The sequence below is a fragment of the Haliotis rubra genome, unplaced genomic scaffold, assembly GCF_003918875.1.
Source record: "Haliotis rubra isolate DU_JTF1 unplaced genomic scaffold, ASM391887v1 Scf150, whole genome shotgun sequence".
NCBI lineage: Eukaryota > Metazoa > Mollusca > Gastropoda > Lepetellida > Haliotidae > Haliotis > Haliotis rubra.
Window position 1 is genome coordinate 1,336,548 of NW_025765448.1, and position 23,181 is coordinate 1,359,728.

Genomic DNA, 23,181 nt, shown 5'->3' on the forward strand with positions numbered 1-23,181 from the left:
GTGTCGTCTTGGTACATCGCCGACACTTTCGTCTTGGTACGTGTATGTCGGCCTCCTCGTCTTGGTACGTGTATGTAAACTGGATGGTACATGTATATAAACACTAGATCTTGGTACATGTATATTGCTTACTGGGTTTTGTACATGTATATAGCTTTTCGATCATGGTGCATGTGTATATGGCTTGCGTCTTGGTACATGGATATAAACACTTTCGTCTTGGTACATGTATATGGCCTTCTCGTCTTGGTACGTAATAGCGTATGAACAGGTCTTGTTGCATGTATGTAACCTCTGGGTCTTGGTATGTAAACTTTTTCGTCTTGGTGCATGTATATTGCTTACTGGATCTTTGTATGTATACTTATTTCGTCTTGGTACATGTATATAAACTTACTTCGATCTTGAGTGTATATAAACTATAAAATGTACATGTATGTATATAAACTGCTAGATCTTGATTTGCATGTATATGGCCTTCGTCTTGGTACGTAATAATAAACTTACTTTCGTCGTATGTGTAATAAACTGGTCAGCGGTACATGTATATGGCCTTCGTGTTTTATGTATATCAACTTACGTCTTGAAGTATATGTATATCGCTTACTTTTCTTGATACATATTATATCCCTTACTTGTCTTAATTTTATGTACCAGATAAACTCCTCCCAATAATACCAAGACGAAAATATACATGTACCAAGACGATAATACCGACAATATAATACCAAACAACTTCCACCAAGACCGGCTATAAACAATGCCAAATACTCGTCTACCAGACTGAAAAGATCTATACGTAATACCAAAAATACTCAGCCTTAAAATCCCCGCATGCCGTTGAATAGCGATACTCGCCGTCTGGATATCAATACCAAAATATACATGTACCAAGACCTTCCTGCGTCTCATCTGTCTATCTTCTTCGCTTAACTCTCACCAAAGACAATGCTTATCTTCGTCTTAATTTTATGTATATCGCTTACTGCCTTGGTACATGTATGTCGGCTTAGATCTTGGTACATGTAAATCGGCTTCGTCTTGGTACATGTATGTCGACACCTCGGTACATGTATATCGCTACTCGTCTTGGTACATGTATATGGCTTACCGTCTTGGAAATACTTATCTATGGCTTCACTCGTCTTGGTACAATACGTATATCGCTTTCTCTCGTCTTGGTACACATGTATATGGTTTACCGTCTTTGGTACATGTATATCGCCACTGGCCTTGGTACATGTATATCGCCAATTGCCTTGGTACATGTATATGGCTTTCCTCGTCTCTTAAGTAATACGTGCATGGCTTCTTCTTCGTCTTGGTGCGTGTATAGTATGGCTTCCTTTCGTCATGTTGCGTGTGCGTGGCTTTCTCGTCTTCTGGCACATGCATGTGAGCTTCTCTCGTCGTGGGTACGTGTATGGCTAATCTCGCCTTGGTACATGTATCGCTTTAATTCGTCTTGGTATACAATACGTATATCGGCTTCACTGTCTTGGTATATGCATATCGCTTTACTCATCTTTGGTACATGTATATGGCTTCTGTCCTTGGTACATGCATATGGCTTTCACTGGATCTTGGTACATAGTATGTATCTTCTCTGTCTTGGTACATGTATGTCGACTATAGATCTTGGTGCAATGTGTATGGCCTTCTCGTCTTGGCGGTACGTATGTACCCACCGTCTTGGTGCGTGTGTATTGCTTTCTCGTCTTGGTGCACGTATATGGAAACACTGGATTGGTACGTTGTATCTGGATCTTGGTGACATATTGATCGCCATATCTTGGCAATACGTACATGGCTTCGTCTCTGGTACATGTATATGGCTTGACTGGCCTTGGTACATGTATATGACCTCTTCGCCTTGGTACATGTATATTCTCTTCATCTTGGTGCATTGTATACATGGCTTTTCGTCTTAGGGTACATGTATGGCATCTGTCCTGGTACATCCATATATTTCTTCGTCTTGGTGTAATACATATTCGCTAATTGCCTTGGTACATGCATATGGCTTTACCTGGCCTTGGTCACATGTATGTATCTCTGTCTTGGTACACAGCATATGGCTATTCTCGTCTTGGTACATGTATATCGCTTACCTCGTCTTGGTACATACGTATATGGCCTTCTCGTCTTTGGTACATGTATATCGCTTACTCATCTTGGTACATGTATAACGCCTCGTCTTGGTAGATGTATATCGCTTACTCGTCTTAAGTACATGTATATGGCCTTCTCGTCGTGGTACATGTATATATCGGCTAATCATCTTGGTACACGTATATCGCCGTCGGCCTTGGTACACGTATATCGCCTGCTCGTCTTGGTACATGTATATATTCTTCCTCTACATGTATAATACGCTATCGCCACTGCCTTTGGTACATGTATGTTGCTTACCTCGTCTTGGTACATGCATATAGCTTACCTCGCTCTTGGTACATTTTTATCGCCACTCGCCTTGGTACATGTATATTCGCCACTCGCCTTGGTACATGTATATTTCACCGTCTTGGTACACGTGCATATCGGCTTACTTGGCCTTTGGTACATGTATATGGCCTCGGCCTTGGTACATGTATATATGGCTTTCGCCTTGGTACATGTATATGGCTTCTCTCGTCTTGGTACATGTATATGGCCTTCATCATTGGTACGTATGGTACGGCTTCTCGTCTCGGTACATGTATATGGCCTTCGGCCTTGGTACATGTATATCGCCACTCAAGTCTTGGTACATGTATATCGCTTTACTCGTCTTGGTACATGTATATCGCTACACTCGTCTTGGTATATTACGTATATGGCCTCTCGTCTTGGTACATATATCGCTTACGTCTTGGTACATGTATATCGCTTTACTCGTCTTGGTACATGTATATGGCCTTCTCGTCTTGGTACATGTATATCGCTTACTCGTCTTGGTACATGTATATGGCCTCCTCGTCTTGGTACATGTATATGGCTTACTCGTCTTGGTACATGTATATGGCCTTCTCGTCTTGGTACATGTATATCGCTTACTCGTCTTGGTACATGTATATGGCTTTCGTCTTGGTACATGTATATCGCTTTCTCGTCTTGGTACATGTATATGGCTTTCTCGTCTTGGTACATGTATATCGCTTTCTCGTCTTGGTACATGTACACGGCTTTCTCGTCTTGGTACATGTATATGGCTTTCTCGTCATGGTACATGTATATGGCTTTCTCGTCTTGGTACATGTATATCGCTTTCTCGTCTTGGTACATGTACATGGCTTTCTCGTCTTGGTACATGTATATCGCTTACTCGCGCCATAATATCGCTTTCATGTTATCGCTTTCTCGCACCGGATATTTTGAGACGAGAAAGCGATGGCCCTTCTCGGCAACCATGCAGTATCAAATAAAAAATACTATGTCATATCATCATATCTTTCACAGGTATCACGGCCGGAATTATCTTCCTCATCGTCTTCCTCATCTTCCTCTTCCTCATCTCGAGAATCAGGATTGCAATCGCCCTCATTGAGGAAGGCAGCAGGTAGGTACAGAGCTCATATATCTCCAGCATATCTGTTGAAGGGACTTTCTTTGTCAGAGACGAAGATTCATCAGATAACAGAATTATACCAACTATAACACACATAAACCTAAAAGCCAATATTGTTCTATTCAGCTGGCGAAGGATAAAACTTTAATAAGGCCAGTTGGCTTTAAGGGAGCATAATTCTCAGAAGAGACGATACCTTATTCGAAGAGTTCATTAGTATTCGTTTCAAGAGTGTGATAAATCAAGACTGGAACATGATAGTATTAACGCCTGAATTCGGTGGCTTTTCAAAATATTTTCTATTACTTCCTGAAATCTTATTGGCTGGTATTTATGGCTCACCCCAGCTACTAAAACCCACGTAATCTTGCCTTAGTGTTGTTTGTTGCTTTACGCTGCATTCAGCAATAGTCCAGCTATAGGCGAACATATTGTCTTCCCACTATATTAACGATGCTTATTTTTCCCAATTGTAAATTTTCAGAGCTGTGGGGAACATGATCTTCACACTGATGTGGCCAATCGTCCCGTTTGTGCTACAACTGGCTGTCATCACAGGCTGGGCAACTATAGCTGTGTATCCTATAGTAACGTTCAGTGAGTGAGTGAGTGAGTTAGGTTTAACGCCGCTTTGAACAGTATCCCGTTACGTTGATGCGTGTCAGAGGATGCAAGGAGACAACGGTGTCAAACTCTACTGAAATCTTTAAAGAAGTTTCTGAAGAATTAAAAATTGTCTCGAAAGGTAAAGAAGTAATCAACATTCAAAAATACCTTAACGTTCATCCAGCTTCCTAGCCAGCGTTGGACGTAATCAGAACACGTCAGCCATTAACGTAACGTTTCCTAACGGGACCATCGACCCTACGGCTGTTGCAGCACAGAGTGACAATCTTTTCGATTTGGCTTGTAATCAAGAGGTACGCGCTTTCTCTTCATTATATATCACCTTGATATTGTGTTTAAATGACAAGCAATCACAACATCTTCAAATATTCTGTCATGAATGAATAAGACTGTGCTACAGTAATTCTTTTTTAAAAATGGCACAGCAGTATTTCTAATTCTTGTCAATCCAGATACCGCTTTTTCACTTAATATTGATGCCTCACAATGAACAATGATTTCGGTATAGGTTTCTTATCAACATAACATTTTTGTTTCAGATTTTGCCAACTACCAACACCTCACTTGGAGATTTCTGTACACAAGTGAGATACAATGGCGGAGAGTGAGTTAATATACTGACACAATGGCTAGGTTGATAGAATGCACTACTTTCGACAGAATAACATCATTCAGCTCATGAATAATTTACAGCTGATTACGGAGAAATATGAAATAGTATGAATTCTGGCATCGAGGTCTTCAATTCATCAAACTCATGAAAAGTACAACAAAATGCTCAAATAGTTACTCAATGACTCAGTTCTTAATGAAGTTTCTAATAATACGGGTCTACTCCCATTTGTGAGACTCCCAGTTATGAGACAGTGGAGTAGGTAATTAACAACGAAAACACACTATACTCCACTGTCTGATAGAATGGATTCACCCTAGTTAATTACTGATTTGCTATGTAACTGAATCTTGTGGAGGTAACTTAATGAAACTTTATAAGATATATTGATTACCATACTCAGGTAAATGTCTTTAATAATTAAACACTTTGTGTAGGTAACTTCGCGATCAAAGAGAAATTAATTTACCTACTCAGATTAACTCCGTCTCCGAAACTAGTACAAGCTATAATTTAAGAAATAACTCTGAAATTTACAGTCGAAATGCCCCTTATGCCAAACCCTTTCTACAATAAGTTCATGGAATGCCCTACCAAATTCCAAAGAGTCATGCAGTCTCAAAGAATTTTAATTACGCTAACCGAAAACAAGATTTATATTGATCTTAATTATGGCTCTTGTTTTTGTCAAATCGTTCATTGCTGCTTCAGGCTCGGATCTAGCGACCCAAACGCCGATACGTATAACAAACATGTTGCTCTTGTGGATATCAACTACCCGTTATAACCTGGATAATTTTTTGAACTGAAACAAAGAATTTACTTGATTGATTTATATTCCTACAATAGATTGTTAGACACACACAACTGTAAGTCTCTAATTATGACTACTTAGAGAATAGTTGTATTTGATGTAATCTGTATATAATTTATTTATATGTACTCAAAAATATATTTATACAATAGTCAATATCAATGACATCACATCCTCCATTTCATTTTATATTTTATGTTGCATGTGAGCGGTGTTAACATAAGCAGTAATACTTCACCAATCCCAATTCATTTTCATAAATAATAATAAAATATGTTTAAACCAAAATGACTTTCAAACTTCATAATAGTCAATAAAAATGTGTTATCATAATTACATATTCTTCTTCTGAATAAATAAAATATTCCATGAACTATTTCTTCTGTGTAAATATAATCTTTGATGATCTATTTCATTAATCAACTCATCAATGAACTATGCCTCCTGTGGGTACTGGGCTGGGCTGATCCCACTTTCATTGTAGGGATGTGGAAACTCCACCTATGTGCACTGAACCATTAATTAATGTGTCTCACAACTGGGAGTTCTCACAAATAGGAGGACACCAATAATCCGTATCGATGTACCACTCCAAGCGGGCTTCAATTGTAGAAAACAGTAAAACATAAAAATTGCAAGACTGACATTGTTTAGTGACGAAGCCTGACACCCCACCTTTCCAATGTGGTACTTAGTGCTAGAAACCGCGATACACTTTTGTATGCAAGGAGTATTATTCTGTACTCATATTCCCTTATTTCGGAGACACTATCGTTGGGTTTAATGTATTTTAGATTCCTTTTCCACAGATATGATTACTACAATTTAGCATGGCACAAAAAGATATGTTGGCATATTCCACAACTAGCAGTATAAATAATTTAAATGAACGTTAAACTAACCAAAGCTATCGCTCGAATCATATACGTAAAGACGCTTATTGTCAAGAAAAAGAAAGTACACTTTGAAAACTGGAGTTTTGCAAAAGAAATTGCAATTACAAGGCTGAAAACAGTCACCGAAAACTCAACCACAACCCGTGTCAAATACATCGCCAACCAATGATTTTAAAAAGATAATTTAATGAAATTGTCTGTCCATAACAAAATTGATCCTCTTTGTCATACCAGCTTCTAACTGTCACTTGAAGAAGTTATTCTTGTTTTTCGTTTTAATTTTAAGCTACTATCAAACATGGGTGTATATTGCGCTCGACAGTTTGTTTATATGTTAAGTACTAAATAGAACTTCCGTCCTTTCAGGTGCACCATCTACCTTCAGATCTACAACTTGTTCATGTCCTTCTGAAGTTATTCTTGTTTTTCGTTTTAATTTTAAGCTACTATCAAACATGGGTGTATATTGCGCTCGACAGTTTGTTTATATGTTAAGTTCTAAATAGAACTTCCGTCCTTTCAGGTACACCATCTACCTTCAGATCTACAACTTGTTCCTGGGCTTCTGGATGGTCAACTTTGTAGTGGCCTTTGGTCAGATGACCTTGGCTGGAGCCTTCGCCTCTTACTACTGGGCTTGGGACAAGAAAAAGGACGTCCCCACCTTCCCCCTTCTCGGGGCAGTATGGCGGACACTCAGGTACTGACCGTCCATTCTCCTAGTTCTCCAGTGTCTCAAGACTCCCAACACATTCACTTAAGTTTGCTTCGTGTTGGTTCTGGCGTCACAATATGGCATGCAGAGTTGTGTCCCTTGGGCTTGTCAGAAACATCTTGGGATCCATGATCTATTCATGTAGCTTTTACCGGCGTTATTTTGCCTTTACGCCAAATGAATCTGGGTGGACAATCGACGGGTTATTCTCTCGTGTTTATTATTTATATTGTAAAAACAATAATTATATATTCCCGTGAATTCTAAACGATATATCCTCAGTATTTCCAAAGAAAATTCGTTCACTGGATATTCTGGATGCTCAAAAACTTTTAAACAAAATAAACGTATACGTTGAGCATGTTTTGGTGACTCTTTTAGCAGAATGTTTTTTTCCCGTGAGTTTCTTGTGACTGGATTGCTTTTGTTAGCGTCATGTCGTATATGTCGTTCTCAGTACGCACAGGAATTATTGGTAGTAGTGAATGCCTTCAGGACTATGCGTGAAAATCCGTGTTAGAACTGGTCTTCAGCAACCCCTGCTTGTCGCAAGAGGCGACTAACGGCATCGGGTGGTCAGGCTCGCTGACTTGGTACACACAAACTGCGTAGATCGATGCTTGTGCTGTTGATCACTGGATTTTCTGGTCCAGACTCGATTATTCACAGATCGCCGCCATATAGTTGGAATATTGCTGAGTGCGGCGTAAAACAACAAACCAACCAGAACAACCTTCAGGGTTGTCATCATTATGCTGTGTATACGAAGCACCCTAGTCAAAAGAAGACGATGTCAACAAGTGATACAGTACTGTACAAAGTATTGATATGTACAAAGAGTGAACGTTGTATTACAGATACCATCTAGGAACCTTGGCGTTTGGTTCGCTGATCATCGCCATAGTCCAGATGATCCGTGTGGCGTTGGAATACATTGACCACAAGCTGAAAGGGACTGAAAACCCTGTGGGGAAGTTCTTCATCAAGTGAGTTGAAGTAGCTGGAGTGATGAAGTATTTAGGATTGAGAATTACACGTTTGCGATATAATGCGTGGCTGTAGATCTGCTTGTGTTAAACGGCAGCTTCAGTGTGTCGCCATCGTGTTTGTTGGTATTTAGAGTGGAATAAAGAAATTTAAGCTTTTTGGTTTTTCATTTATCCTCCTTCTCTTCCACTTTTGTTTCAACACAAGTAAAGTCCTACTCACACCCATCATTTTTAAGTTTTGAGGAATAATATAACCTACATGTTTTATGCAGCCTACATACTGCAAGGGTATCATTCAAGAACCTAGGTGACATCAGGCGACCCTAGTGTTCTTCTCAGATGACCGTAGCTCTCATCCTTTAACATAGGTTAACGATCGTCGTTGCTCCGAGATCGTACGTACGTATACCCCTGGGGTCCTGACGTGGGCGAGGTACTGGCCTGAATGGCCGGGATTTGACGTTGAAACTGTCATTCTGCATCTGAATAACAGTATAAACAGCGAAAATGCAATTATAATGTATTGTCGATCTACAAATTGTTAGCAATGTTGAATGGCTGAAATAATGTCGATGTGACCTTACATTTTGACTACCTCACTTTCCTCTTTTCGGAGAGAATGTATTATAATTTTTAGGATTTTAATTCATTCATCTATGTTTTCGTTGTAGATGCCTAAAATGCTGTTTCTGGTGTTTGGAGAAATTCTTGAAATTGCTGAATAAAAATGCTTACATTCTGGTAAGTTGTTGTTTATCCTGACAGTTATATATATTTGCTATCAAACAAAGTTATGCCAAAATGTCTTATACTCAGATCCAGAGGTAAATGTACATGCATATACACATTACACATTGTTTTGCCTGCAAAATACCCAGCTGGCTTACTTCCAAAATACTGTCCAAACCAAGATTTCAAAATTAGCTTAGAGAAGCTGGTTAGGATACCTCCCCAGCAACCTATTTGGGTCTTATGAGACGACTCAGTGGATCGTGTTCCCTTGCTGTGATTTAGGTTACACAAAACCAGTTTGTTTTCCAGTAGATGTCCATAGTAACGCTGTATTTTCTTAAACATTAACTCGACTCACTCACTCGTCACATTTTTATTCATATAGGAAAGTAATATTTTCATTATTTTCCCCTAACAATGAGAGTATAACATAAATATTGAAATACTTTCAGACTGCAGTTTATGGCAAAAACTTTTGCTCGGCAGCTAGAAAGGCGTTTATGCTGATTCTAGAGAACATAGTTCGGTGGGTACATTCGTCATTACTTTTCCCTGTATCATCGTGTATTGTTCTTGTGAGAATGTATGTTATAAAATGTTCCTCTATGGTAATGTTTCAATCAATGTAACATTGAACAGCATAGTGATCGTGGTTAAATTCTGCTTGATCAGTATTGAAAATGATTGTCAGAATCAAGGGGACCATGGAATGTTTCATATGAAAGTAATTCTCAATCTATTTAATTAGTGAAATATTTTCGATTTTCTTTCTAGAGTGGCAGTTGTTGACAAAGTCACGAATTTCCTCTTGTTCATCGCCAAGCTGGTCGTGGTTGGCGCTGTCGGTAAGATACTTTCAAATCTGTCATTTCCACAAAACTGTCTTACGCAACTGCCATACTTCAAGGGGTGGCGGGGTAGCCTAATGACTTAACGTTGCACTTCGTCTCATCGTTACAATGTTTGAAACCATTGTCTCGTGTCCTTCGCCATAATATTGCTGGAATATTGTTTAATGCGGCTGAAAACTATACACATTCGTTCATACCCATGACACACGTGCTTGTGGAATAGATTTGTGATTTGGTGTTCCCATCCTTCAAAAGATAATCCTTAACTGTGTGAGAGAGAGAGAGAGAGAGAGATACCCTGCCATCCCTCCATTTAAACAATTCAAACAATAACAAAATGTCGTCTGCTCTTACCGGTCGTCTGCTCATTTCGTATCCCTGGTCGCGGTTATAGCGGCTGTGAACTCTATCCGGGTAGTCACCACGGTGTCTGCCTCGATCATATTGATCGTAACCCCTTGACATGCCTGAGTATAATTACTGGTACACGTAAATAGGTTCTCTTCCGGGTACAATCGCAGGTATTGTGGCCCGTTGCTGGGCCGTTATGAATGACCGGGTATATACAGGAAAAGCGATATGACTCATTCCTGACTAAAGCACAGGTACCGCCTCTCCGGAGGTCCTTAAATCCAGCGATCCTCCGTAGACTAACAACTAGTCTCTGAAATGAACATATTTTACTGAAAAAAGTTCATAGTAAAAAAATATAAAATATAATGAAAAGGAGCCCTGAGACCTTCTTCATTTTCAGAAGCTGAGGAAATATAGACTTGCCACATTTTCTAGACTTGTGTGGGCTTTCTTGGATATATTTGCTTCAGGGTCTGTACGAGACACTAGGTCCTCCGTATCTCCCTTTTTTAAATATTCGATAACAAAATGTTTTAGTCGCCGTGGCACGTGATTACCTGATATCTTACATACATAGAATGGTACAGGTGGCTTCTCGAGGGAGCAATCAGTATTTTCAGCAAATCATAAATCTTGAGAATATTTTTGGCGTTGCACACATTTTATACATAATCGATAGCCACTTACTTCAGGCAACTGTTCCAAACTAAATTTTGCATTACAGTATTAGATACTGTTTAAAGTTACTGTTTACACACGAACTGTTGTATTGTAAAACAAATTCGTAACGTTGAAAGGTTTTTTGTCATGAGTTCAATAAATAATAAAAATCGGTGACAGTTGGCGAATTCATAACAAAACTTCACACTAAAACGCAGCTGTTCACTAGCACGATATTTGCACATGTGTTTCAGCAATTTGATGCATGATCCTCGTGCAATTCATTTGCATAAGGTTTGCAGTGGGTTCCTCCAAGTTAGTGGTGAAATCAGTCTTCGATGTAACCATATTTACACAACTTAACGAGTGTTATAAGTGAGCCTAAAACATTTGATGGGAAGCATATAATGAAATTGTTTAGTTGGTTTGGTATAAATCTGTTACCCACTGGTGATACAAGCTGATATCACACGAGGTGCTGAGAGTGTTACTGAGCCAGATAGCTAGCTCATCCTGACCACAGGGGCGTGTCACGCTTAGAGCAGCGTTAAAGATATAGATATATAGACCCTACCCTAGTATTATATAGTACTAGGGTAGTGTCTATATACCTATATATCTTTTTCTAACGCTGTTTCTAAGCGTGACACGTAGGGTCTATATACCTATATGTCTTTCTAACGCCGTTTCTAAGCGTGACACGTAGGGTCTATATACCTATATGTCTTTCTAACGCTGTTTCTAACCGTGACACGTAGGGTCTATATACCTATATGTCTTTCTAACGCCGTTTCTAAGCGTGACACGTAGAGACCTATATACCTATATGTCTTTTTAACGCCGTTTCTAAGCGTGACACGCCCTGTGATCCTGACTGGATACTAACTGAAATACTATTTTACTCACTGTTTTGTTTTACAGGTGTAATGTCATTTTTCTTCTTCGATGGACGGATATCCTTCCTGAAGACCTACACGCCTGATCTCAACTTCTGCTTCGTCCCTATAATTTGTAAGTCACCATATATGCCGTTACGTCCAGATCCCGATTATAGATATCGAATGTTCCACAGTACCCGATGACACTGTTGCCTATAGACCGGAACTCTTACTGTCAAAGGAGGGGTGATAACCCTTCTTTAGATTCGGGGCTGATAGAGTGTAGGGGAGCTAGCAATCGAAACTTAACAAATCACCGCTTCATTTATCTGCTGAGTGCCAATTTTATAATCCATATCAGTCCCAAATGATTATCTTAACCCCGCCATATACTCCCCATAGAGCACTGCATGTCTGACCATACGGTCCCCATACTATTGTTTGCAGTTAAAGGGGTGGCCAAAGCTGAGTGGATAGGGAATTTCCGATGTCCCTAGAATAAAAGCTATTCAAAACACCAGACCATAAGACTCAACGCATGCTACAAGAGAACTAGACTCTGTGTACCTTACAGAGGGCGTGTAATCCCACAGATAAAATATGACAATATTCTTGTATATATTGGTTACAATTGATTGTGATTGACCCTGTCAGACAGATCCTCTGTGTAGCACACTTGTCCCTAGAGCCCCTAAGGTGGACTGGGTTTGTCGGGTTGTGACTTAGACTCCATGTCGTCGTGTTCAAAGATTTGTTGCTTAGCTCCATTGCTTTTTGGATGCAAGACAAAGCTATTCGAAATTCATTGTTATATAATTGGAATGTTAGCCTTCTGATAACATCGCTTCCATATTGTTCTAACATTTGATTCGTTGTCATTGGTCATTACGACACAATACTCATACGCGAATCCAGGAATTTTCAGTGGAGGGTTTTTGAACCCTCTGAACCCCCCCCCCCTCCCCGGGGTCCGCCAATACACAACATTAAGTTCAATGTGCTTTTAACTGATTTGCCCCTGGATCCGCCAGTGATGAATTATCCAATACATAACCAGCAGTAGCATGAAACTATATAGTACTATATCAACCCACTTATGTGTTTCAGATCATCATCCTCGCCACGTACATCATCGCATCCTGCTTCTTCAGTGTGTACGAGATGGCGGTGGACACACTGTTCATGTGCTTCTGTAAGAGGTGGCGACTAGTTTCTAAAGCTAATATTTACCTGGGATACATTCACGATATGCTCTTAGCAAGAACATTAGGGATGAAATCATTATTTTGTTGACATTTGTTAGGAAGAGCAATACACATTTGCATAATCAATAACCTGTATCCTAAAAATCCAAACAACTGACGTCCCAAAGAAAGTATACACACCTTAAAGCTTGTTCTTTTGGATGTTGTATACACAGGCCGGAATAGCCCTAAATCCGCCATTTTGATTTTATGACGTCATCATCGAACACCTGGCTGACCTCATTTCACAGGGGGTGTCAATGATCGTGGGATCCGGCGTCACATCATAGCATCACACCATGACATCATGCCATTAATTTGGACCAATCAGCATACAGCCAACTCACTCCGGTGTGACTCACCCTGACCGAGGGGTCAATGACCGCGCGCCCGTGGGAAACACATCATAGCATCACACCATCACATCCACGCCATTAATTTAGGCCAATCAGCGTAGAGACAACTATCGGGGCTCACTGGACCACTGACCACAAACTATTAGTTTCGTCCGGTTTCAATTTTACCTATTAAAAACCCTCTGACAGTCAGTTGAAGTTATCATTTTGTCCTCTTACAAAATGTTTATATTTTCTATACTCAATAACCTTTTCTGCGGAAAATCTGTCATCTCAGAGCGCGCGCCGTTGAGGCATGGTGATTTAACAGTCGCAGCCTCCAGACACTTCCCTCGTCTCACTCAGCCGAGGTGTAATATGATACCTCCTCAAGTTGTACTCAAAATCGTGGGTCTAACATTAGCCTGTCTCACGTGTCTGACCCATATTATTTTGCCCTACAGCCTAGCCCTCCTGCGCTGCTAAGGCTCTTAATGAAGTCTAGATTTCCCCAGGTTTGCCTTGGGCTCCTTGTCAATTTAAATAGGTTTGTTTGTTACTATCAAGATAATACATTCAGACACTAAACATTAGTCTAGTCAAACATGTACACTCATATCTGTAGAAGAAATGATACGGGTTCAGTTCACGGGTTTTATAACACATTTGTTCAATGCAATCAGCGTTCATGAAAATGGTTTGAGTTTGTCTTGACCATCACCAAAACAACCCAACTCAATAGAATTTCAAACGTATTTCAAACTCACCGGTTATTCACATTCCGTATTTGAATATCCAATCCATATTGTCATTGTATCCTGCAGCTTGTAATGCGATAAATATAGGAATCAGGGGATGATATTGAGATGTTATACCCAAATCCCATATGTTTGTGATTGTATTGAATGAATCAACCACCAAAACACATGAGACTAATATTTGCACCTTCCATGTAAATAGAACATATCTGGGATTTATGTTGTGCAAAATACTCTCCCTCTCACAGTGCTTAGCAGAGACGCGATCTGGTGACCCACATTTGCGTGTGTGGGACTATGCTGTGGCGAGAGGGGCGGGGGCACTGTAGTCCCTGAACCACTTTAATTTCCCCACTGCCAGCCCTCTCTGCAGTTCTAAAAGCCTAAATAAAGCAAGTCTAGATTTCCTCAGAATCTCTGAGTCTCCCTAGGGCTCCTTTTCAATATAAATGAGCTTGTTTGTTACTATCAAAATTATATATTCAGAGACTAAGCCTTAGTCTAGGGGCACTGCTGTGGCAGAGGGAGGGAGGTTTCTGTCGACAGTTATAGCCTGACGACATTTCTCGCGAGTGTTAAAACACCCATGAATAAAACTGCTCGTTAGAATGAACACTAACTAGGGCGGTGTCAGCTTTGAAATGTGCGTTCTGGTCATGGGGTTTTTACATCATATTTAGGAATGCAACTTTCTCTAAAATTCCATCAGGAATGGGGTGTAACTGTATATAGTGTTAGCATGAAAGAGTAATCATAAATGACAATCCACTGGTGTATATTATTTTATATGGGTATTTATATAGCACTATAGTCCATACCGCATGCATGCTCAAAGGGCTGGTAACTTTTTCCTTGGATGTCAATCACAGCCATACTACCATTCTCAACTCCCCGGGGAGCATCTTGCTGCCACTAGGCGCACTAAGTTAATGTGGCTCCCAACGAGGTATACATCACAAAAAAACAAGATAAACTGATTTCATTTTTTTATTAGCTCCGTTTTCAAACGAGTACAACTACGGGATAGGAGCGCTCCCAGAAGTTTACTTTACATCTGTTGTCTTATCACCGTTCCTAATCGTCATGGTCTTCACTCTCTTCATCAGATGTTATGTCTGCATTATCATCTTCGGTCAAGCCTTCGACCCAAGACTTATATTGGTACAGTTTGGAAAACACATCATGATACAGATTATTTGTGTCTCCTACTTGTTTCAGTATTCCTTGTGTCTTTGGACCATACTGCAAATGGTACAGATAAGTAATAAATCGGGCATACGTCTCTTTAAACGTGCTCCACATGAATTTGTTCAGTTTGGCTTGAATCATGTCTTCGTTTAAACCTCTTTTCATGTACAGCTGTCGTTTCTCATCCAAAAAGTCTTTATTCAGCTCACGTGTACGTGAATACATTTGTCTTATACCTTGCTCTTCGAGATCAGCCATCTCATTTCCCTGTTGTTTTGTGTGACATCGTTTAATGATTCATCATCATCATCATCATTTTCCATTTCAGGACATTGTTTATCGTGTAAATGCCTTTGTAAGTTGTGGTTATTGCTAAACACTTGACCACAATAGTCACAATCTGACAGTGTACGTGGCGCCTTCACAGGAGAGAAGTTGTCGTCTTCCTCCCTCTTCCTTTTTAACTTGGGGTATTCCCGGTGGACCCACTGAAGACTTTACAGGACACCAGTTTCTTCTGTGTTTTGCAAATCATGCACGTCTTGAAACATGAGTCCACAGTCATCACAAGATGGCATGGCTGGGATGTTTTCTTCACACGTCTGCTCACGCCGAAAGTCTAACTCGGACTGAATGGTCCTGGCTTGAATGTCTCCTTTTTAAGCTGAATGCATTGGGCAAAGTCGCAAATCGGGGGAGGTGTTTGGGGTTTTAGATCAACCAACAAAGTAACCATATGGTTTCTGGATAGCCCTTTGAAACGGCTCCATGAAACGGTCTGTGTTACCTGGATACATTTGCCTCGCCAAAGTCATGATGGGTTGTTGATCGATAGGGTTGTTGAACAGAAGCAGATAATGGCAGTTTCTTCGTTGTGTGGGATCCTTACTGAAATACAAATTCTGGTTCAAGGCTATCACTGAGAGATTACGATGATGACTTCCTTCCGTAAACAGATCTGTAATGCGTGGATCTTTGCTCGCTGTCGACATTAAATCATCGAGGATCACCACATTCACCACATGGGGTCCAGAAACGCATCCTTTTCGAGATCAGAAGGAATGCCTTGATGAAATTCCACATAGGGATAAACATGGGTTTGAATGGTGTTATACAAGGGCTGCCATCGTTTGTAGAGCCAAATAATACGTTCAGGATAAGGTTTAATGTTCATGCGTTCTAGAATCTGTTTCACTTAGTACGTTTTTTAGCTTTAGCCTGCAAATAGTAATATTTGGTCCATTTCTTAGGATCGTCCAAATAGGGTCTCCAGTATCTCCTGTTCATTGTCTTGTTCAGAATGAATACTGACTCTCACACAGAGGTTTCAGATGAAGTGTCACTATCACGGGTCCACAGCTAAATGAGGCTTTCACCGTTTCTGTCTTTTATATAGATGTATGCTAGCCCTAATTCTAACTTCTAAAACATGTTGTTAGCAGAGTGTGGTTTCGATCCACGGTCCTCTGGGTTATGAGCCCAGTGCGCTTCCACTGTGCCACTCTGCTCTCCCTTCACCTACCTTTTGTTAGGACTTTTATAACCAAAATTGATTTATTCTCAAATAGTCACAAATACACACAATAATATTGTACGATGAACATCACACTCGTACACATGTAAATCTACATGACTACCATGATGTCATTCTCTTTCGGTTGCTATGCTCCTGATCTAAAATACCCCTGGGAAAGTGGTTTAATCAAAGGTCAACTCAGTACAAGGTCATTGACACCCTGTGAAATGAGGTCAGCCAGGTGTTCGATGATGACGTCATAAAATCAAAATGGCGGATTTAGGGCTATTCCGGCCTGTATACAACATTTGGAGACGTAAATAAAGTCACAAACATTGTGCAGGTGTTCCCAAAACTTCGATTTTGCTTCAGACGATACGATGACGATAAATTTTCTCCTGTATCGATACAAAACGATCCACCTGCTACACTGAATAACTAGCTGTTCGTTAAAGTATCCGCCACGGACATATTTCTACAGCTAGCTTTTCTTTTTGAACCTAATCTGAAAATATATATGGTCGATAAGATCTGACGTCCGTAGTCGTCAACTTGGTTAATATTGGGTTATAGTGATACTAACATACAAGTCTGTTTCAAACTATTGTTAATGTTATTCATAATAATGTATTGTAATAACCATTGTCAAATGTATGCTATATATGTACTTGTTCCTTTCCAGTGATGGACATAGAGAAAAACGACGGATCCCCAGAAAAGCCTTACTTCATGAGCAAAAACTTGAAGAAAATCCTGGGCAAGAAGAACAAAGCTCCGCCTGCCAATGACGAGGGATGACCGACATCACAGGGGAAAGAACTAATATTCTTACACACAATATTAATAAAGGTCATACGACCATTGATAAATCAGATCAATCATTTCAGTTTGTGTAATGATCATTCATCTTGCTTTTGATATGTGTTCATTGTTAGGAATTGCTCCAATGAATACTAGCTCACAGTGAGTGAGTCTGGCGGGACACCAGAAATGACAGTGTCATGGGGGAGGGGTCACAAACATCTATCACAATGGGAACATGTAAATATAATTTTCTTATTTTTGAATAATGACGGTTTTACTTTTACTACAGAATGAACCTAAGGGACCGTACACAATATACGGCTAGGGGTGGGGGTGATGAGGGATGGGGGCACCCATTTTGTTCTGGGAAGGTGTAGGGGCATCACTATTTTCACATGGACTGGGGGTGAGCAATTTTGTACATGATAACATTTAAATATTTGCTTAAAATTATGGGGGAGGGGCATGGAGGGGGCATTGATTTTGTACATGACATAGGGGATGGTCACTTACATTGTTCATTAACGTTGGCGGAGGGTCATGGTATTACATGTATTTGGTGGAAACATAACAAAATTGTATCCATATGGGGACTGACAATCTATGATTTAGATCAAATTTGTAGCTTGTCATCTAGCTACTGTTTTGTATTTGTATTGTGTTTCGTTTCTCCTTTAGCATCTCGAAGAATCAATGTGTAAATATGTAAATACAAAACATGGTATAATTCAGGGGACAATATCAGGGAAAATGGCAGCAAAAGGCAGGGGAAAGGGGTCACTAAAATCTACCACAATGGGGGCATAGAAACTGAGCTTTCCTTTTATAAATAATGATGTTTTCGCGTTTATTCAATTTGAACATTATTCGGTGACTGACCACACGTCGTATGTGTTGGGGGGTCGAGATATTTTGCATGTATTTGGGGTTGACAATTATGTTCAAATTTCAAATATTTCACCTAGCTGTTGTATTTCAGTTATCAGTTTATAGGGTGAGTGAGTTTATTTTTACGCCGCACTCAGCCATATTCCAGCTATATGGCGGCGGTCTGTAAATAATCGAGTCTGGACCAGCCAATCCAGTGATCAAAAGCACGAGCATCGATCTACGCAGTTGGGATACAATGACATGTGTCAACCAAGTCAGCAAGCCTGACCACCCGATCCCGTTAGTCGCCTCTTACGACAAACATGGGTTACTGAAGACCAATTCTAACCCGGATCTTCACGGGTATCAGTTTATAGACGTTGAGCGTTGTGGCATATGTACAGTAATATATGGTTATAATGATTAAAGTAGATAAAACTAGTGTAATGTGATAGTGATTGCCAAAACCTATCTAATATGATGCTGTTGAAAGGTTTCAGTAGGGGTGTGTCATAAAGGTTCACAGGATGTATGCATAAATTTCCTCTAAGATTTTGTTGATGGCTGCTTAAGATCATTCTGTACAAGTTCCGATGATGATATCCCAGTACACGTAGTTCCTTGAATACTAACGAGGATGTGTATGTAAAACTTTACAATCAACTCCATGGTTCATCATCCTCGACAATCTCCAGGGTATACGTTACGATCACTATAGTGGAGGTGGTCCAGTGGTACAGGATGTAACCTAGCGTTCACGATTGTTGCTCTCTACATAGACTGTGTGCGAGTGCGTTTGTGCGTGCGTGTGTGCTTGTGCAATGGCGTCTGCTATTTAATCAACTTATGAGGGTTGGAGATACAAAAATATATCAATGTCATGACCATGGAACTAAATCATATAGTGACGTTCAATTTAACCAGACTTTTCACTTCATACAATTGGTAGGTGTCATCTCATTGTGTTATGTTACTCCATCGTCTGTCTCTCCCTGTTGTTTAATATCGCCTACAGCAAGTTCCACTTAAATGTTGTGATCTGTTAACAATCAAATGTCCACTAAAAACTCCAGTGACTGACCTTATGATCATGTGCGATAACACAACGTCAGGTCACACGTTGTTTAAAGCTGAATATATCAATATTCCAGCGATATGATGACGCCATGTAAATAATCGAGTCTGGATCACACAATCCAGTGATTGATATCATTAGCAACGACCCAGGTTACGATGACACGCACCAATCCGCCGCGCCTGCCCACAAGGTCTGTTAGTAGCTCCTTCCCTGGGACCAATTTTTACATAGAATCGTGTCTGTTTAGGAGATAATCATATTGTGTTTACATTTTGGAAGTGATTATAGTTGGTTGAACGCTGCTGTTTCATCTAAGCCTCACGCTTTTACATTTAGCAGCGTTCAACCAACTATAATCACTTCCAAAATGTAAACACAAAAGGATTATCTCCATTCTATCATGACATATGCACCATGAATAAAACGCGTTTTAGATATGCACTCCTTACCCTTGCGTAGTGTTTTGACACTACGCGCAGTGAACCAGCTCTCAGAAGTGATATTGAAAATTTTTCACTTCTAATTTTTAGTAACAGCCAATCAAAAACGAACATGGTAGAATTGCTGTTTACCGCCGCACTCAGCAATATTCTATATATAAGGCGGCAGTCTGTAAATATTTGAGTTTCGACCAGACAATCCAGTGAACGGCATCATGTGCATCGATCAGTTGGGATACGATGAGATGTGTCAACCAAGTAAACGAGCCTGACCACCCGATCCCGTTAGTCGAATTTTACAAGTATGGGCTGCTGAAAACCAATTTTAACCCGGATCTTCATGGGAGCTTGTCTGCAATATCGGTCACATGTCTAAACCGGAAAGGATCCTTTCTGTAATAAGTCTCAATTAACTTGACATATGTAGCGAATATGTTCCTGTTCATTCTACTCTTTAGGGTTTTTTCTCAAACAGAACTAGTTTCAATCAAATGTATATTTCATGTACCACATACAAATAATTTTTATACTGTTACTGATGCATTCCAATGTTTTATGCAATTTCAAAGAATATATTTTGTTGTTTCATATGGTACAATGTTGCAAGCCACTCATGAGTGTTGTCTCCTATTAGTCCAATACATGAGTATTAATATAAATGAGTATTAATTCTTAAACCAGCAGAATTTCTTACCCAGAAACAGAATTGTTACATATTCAGCATTGTTCAAAAATAAAAACATAAAATCTACACCCCCTAGCATTATTGTGAATTGGATGTGTGGAGTGAGTGAGTGAGTGAGCGACTACTTTGGACTAAAGGATATCATTATAACAGCATTCCAGTTGTGTCAACTTATAGCCCATGATGCAGGTATCAGACTTTTACCACTCCAGAAAACCATGGATATGGTGCTGAAAGACCAAGTCGCATACTCAGGATGAAAAAAAAGTCAAACCCACAATCACAAGTTCCTGATCTGCCCAAGGGCGGCAATTCCACACTATGTTTGGCAGCGCCTGGTAGTACAAACAATTTGCGATTATATATTCTGGAGCCTTTTGCTGTGTTAGGAAAACAAAGGCATAATGAGTACAGTTTATACTAATATATTTTATACAGGGATTTTATTTGTAGCTCCATGATGCCAATGTTCCATCACTTACTTCGGTGATCTGTTAGTCATACCATCAGATGCTGGTATATCCTAAATCAGAGCAAACACTAAACTTTAATGACAACGCATGGGTAACCATTTTCAAAGAACATTTTGAAAAACTGTCTTCATTAAGGCACTTGCAAACATTTTGATATGTGTAAAACATGATTACATAAATTTCAAATTATTTGACTGACTGACTGAGTTAGGTTTTACGCCGCTTTTAGCAATACTAGCAATATAACGGCGGGGGACACCAGAAATGGGCTTCACTCATTGTACCCATGTAAGGGTTCGAACCCGGGTCTTCGGCGTGACGAGCCAACGCTTTAACCACTAAACTATGCCACCGCCCTCAAATTATTTGAAAATAAGTGAGTGAGTGAGTATGGTTTTACTCCACTTTTAGCCATATTATAGCAACATCACGGCATGAACACCAGAAATGGGCTTCACACATTGTACCATGTGGGGATTCGAACCCGGGTCTTCAGCGTGATGATTGGACATTTCAACCATTAGGCTACCCATCTGCCCCAAGCAAAGTTGAGAGAAACAGTGTCAGAAAGGTTGATGGACTGAAGTCAAGGCTGACTCTCATGATGTTAAGTGACATTAAAACTGAACCCTACCACAAATATATACATTAGTATACATTGAGCTTGTATTGGTCATCTCAGACAAGGTTACAGTGGACAGCTGGCCAAAACAGATAAAGTAGACATTGCACAGGCCACCATATATGTGAAGTAGTAAATCCATTACTGAATAATGATAATATCACTGAAGAGGACAACTGCCACATTGGCTTAAGTTCTGTTTGTCCGACACCACACTCAGTTATATTCCAGCTATATGGCAGCAGGGAGTCAACTTAAGTCAGTCTGGAGAAGACAATCCAAAAATCTACTTCCCACCAGATAATACCTTTGGCTAATGATGCCTGAAGGCTAAGTAATCAACCAATTTATAAAAGATGGCATCAATACTGCCTGAGATAAAATTGTGATCAGAAGTCTCAGAGCAGTCTCCAAATATGGCTCAGCTGGCTTCCTTTTAAAATTGGGGCTGTGGGGTAGCCTAGTGGTTAAAGCATTGGCTCGTCACGCCGAAGACCCGGGTTCGAATCCCCACATGGGTACAATGTGTGAAGCCTATTTCTGGTGTCCCCCGCCGTGATGTTGCTGGAATATTGCTAAAAGCGGCGTAAAACCAAACTCAGTCAGTCAGTCCTTCTAAAATTCAGCTTAACGAGCCTTGCGTGAAAACTACAGGTCACATTACATGTATGTAGGGTATTATGATGGAGGCACTATGCCATAACCTCACAACAACTTATGTTGGAGGAATGCCCAAAGTGAAGCTGGCAATAGACAGTGTGGTGAAACTGATGTGCTGATACACCATGGGTCGCATATTAGTGGTTTAAGGCTGCATGAACCATTCAAGCAACACGATTAGGGTGAAAGCATTTAAACCTGGACAAGAGTGTGAGGACACCAGAAATGGGCTTTGCAAATTGTACCCATGTGGGGCATCGAACCCGGGTCTTAGGCATGACGAGCAAGGGCTTCAACCATTAGGCTACCCCATCTGTACTAGACACTCCTGTGATCAATAATTCACTCTGTCTGCATCTGATCACACACAATCAACCAATTTGGTCACTTTTACCCCTGGCAGAGGTGTGATTACACAATGCCATTTAGAAAGTGGTCAAATGTAACATATGCTATATTTGGGATTACACTTTCTTAGTAAAGTACAAATTCTAGTACTTTTTTTAGTTGAGCCCCATCCGGGATTCGAACTCTGAGGGTGCAAGTTCGAATCTCGGATGGGGCTCAACTAAAAAGAGTCCCAAATATAGCATATGTTACTAGCAGAGGTGGTTTGGGACCAATTTCCACTCCTGTATCTGGTGGTCAAGGTTTATATCAGTGGTTTGTCTGAACCAGATCTGAACACGGACAGGCTGCTATAACATACCTGGAATATTGCTCAGTGAAGCAAACAATGATTTAACAAACACTGAAATAACTACACAGTGTACTCCAGTGTTTCACATAACACACAAATATGAGTCTAGGAAGCACAAAAGTATACAATGGA

At 40.1% G+C, this 23,181-nt stretch overlaps 1 protein-coding gene across 1 annotated transcript; it reads left to right on the plus strand.

Moving 5' to 3' along the window:
* The first annotated feature begins 2,649 nt into the window (after positions 1-2,649).
* LOC124270238 (choline transporter-like protein 2) lies at positions 2,650-17,515 on the plus strand. Its single transcript, XM_046705275.1, has 14 exons — positions 2,650-2,665; positions 3,439-3,538; positions 4,032-4,124; positions 4,338-4,467; positions 4,714-4,778; positions 7,021-7,197; positions 8,070-8,198; positions 8,873-8,942; positions 9,386-9,459; positions 9,708-9,778; positions 11,720-11,809; positions 12,335-12,381; positions 12,784-12,868; positions 17,400-17,515. Exons 1-14 carry the CDS (start codon positions 2,650-2,652, stop codon positions 17,513-17,515), a joined length of 1,263 nt encoding a protein of 420 aa, XP_046561231.1.
* The last annotated feature ends 5,666 nt before the right edge of the window (positions 17,516-23,181 follow it).

Bases quoted from the DNA above. Each gene is read 5' to 3' on its own strand.
- LOC124270238 (XM_046705275.1), top strand. The intron at 8,199-8,872 runs GTGAGTTGAAGT...TTTTCGTTGTAG, and splicing joins GTGGGGAAGTTCTTCATCAA to ATGCCTAAAATGCTGTTTCT. The intron at 9,779-11,719 runs GTAAGATACTTT...TTTGTTTTACAG, and splicing joins GGTCGTGGTTGGCGCTGTCG to GTGTAATGTCATTTTTCTTC.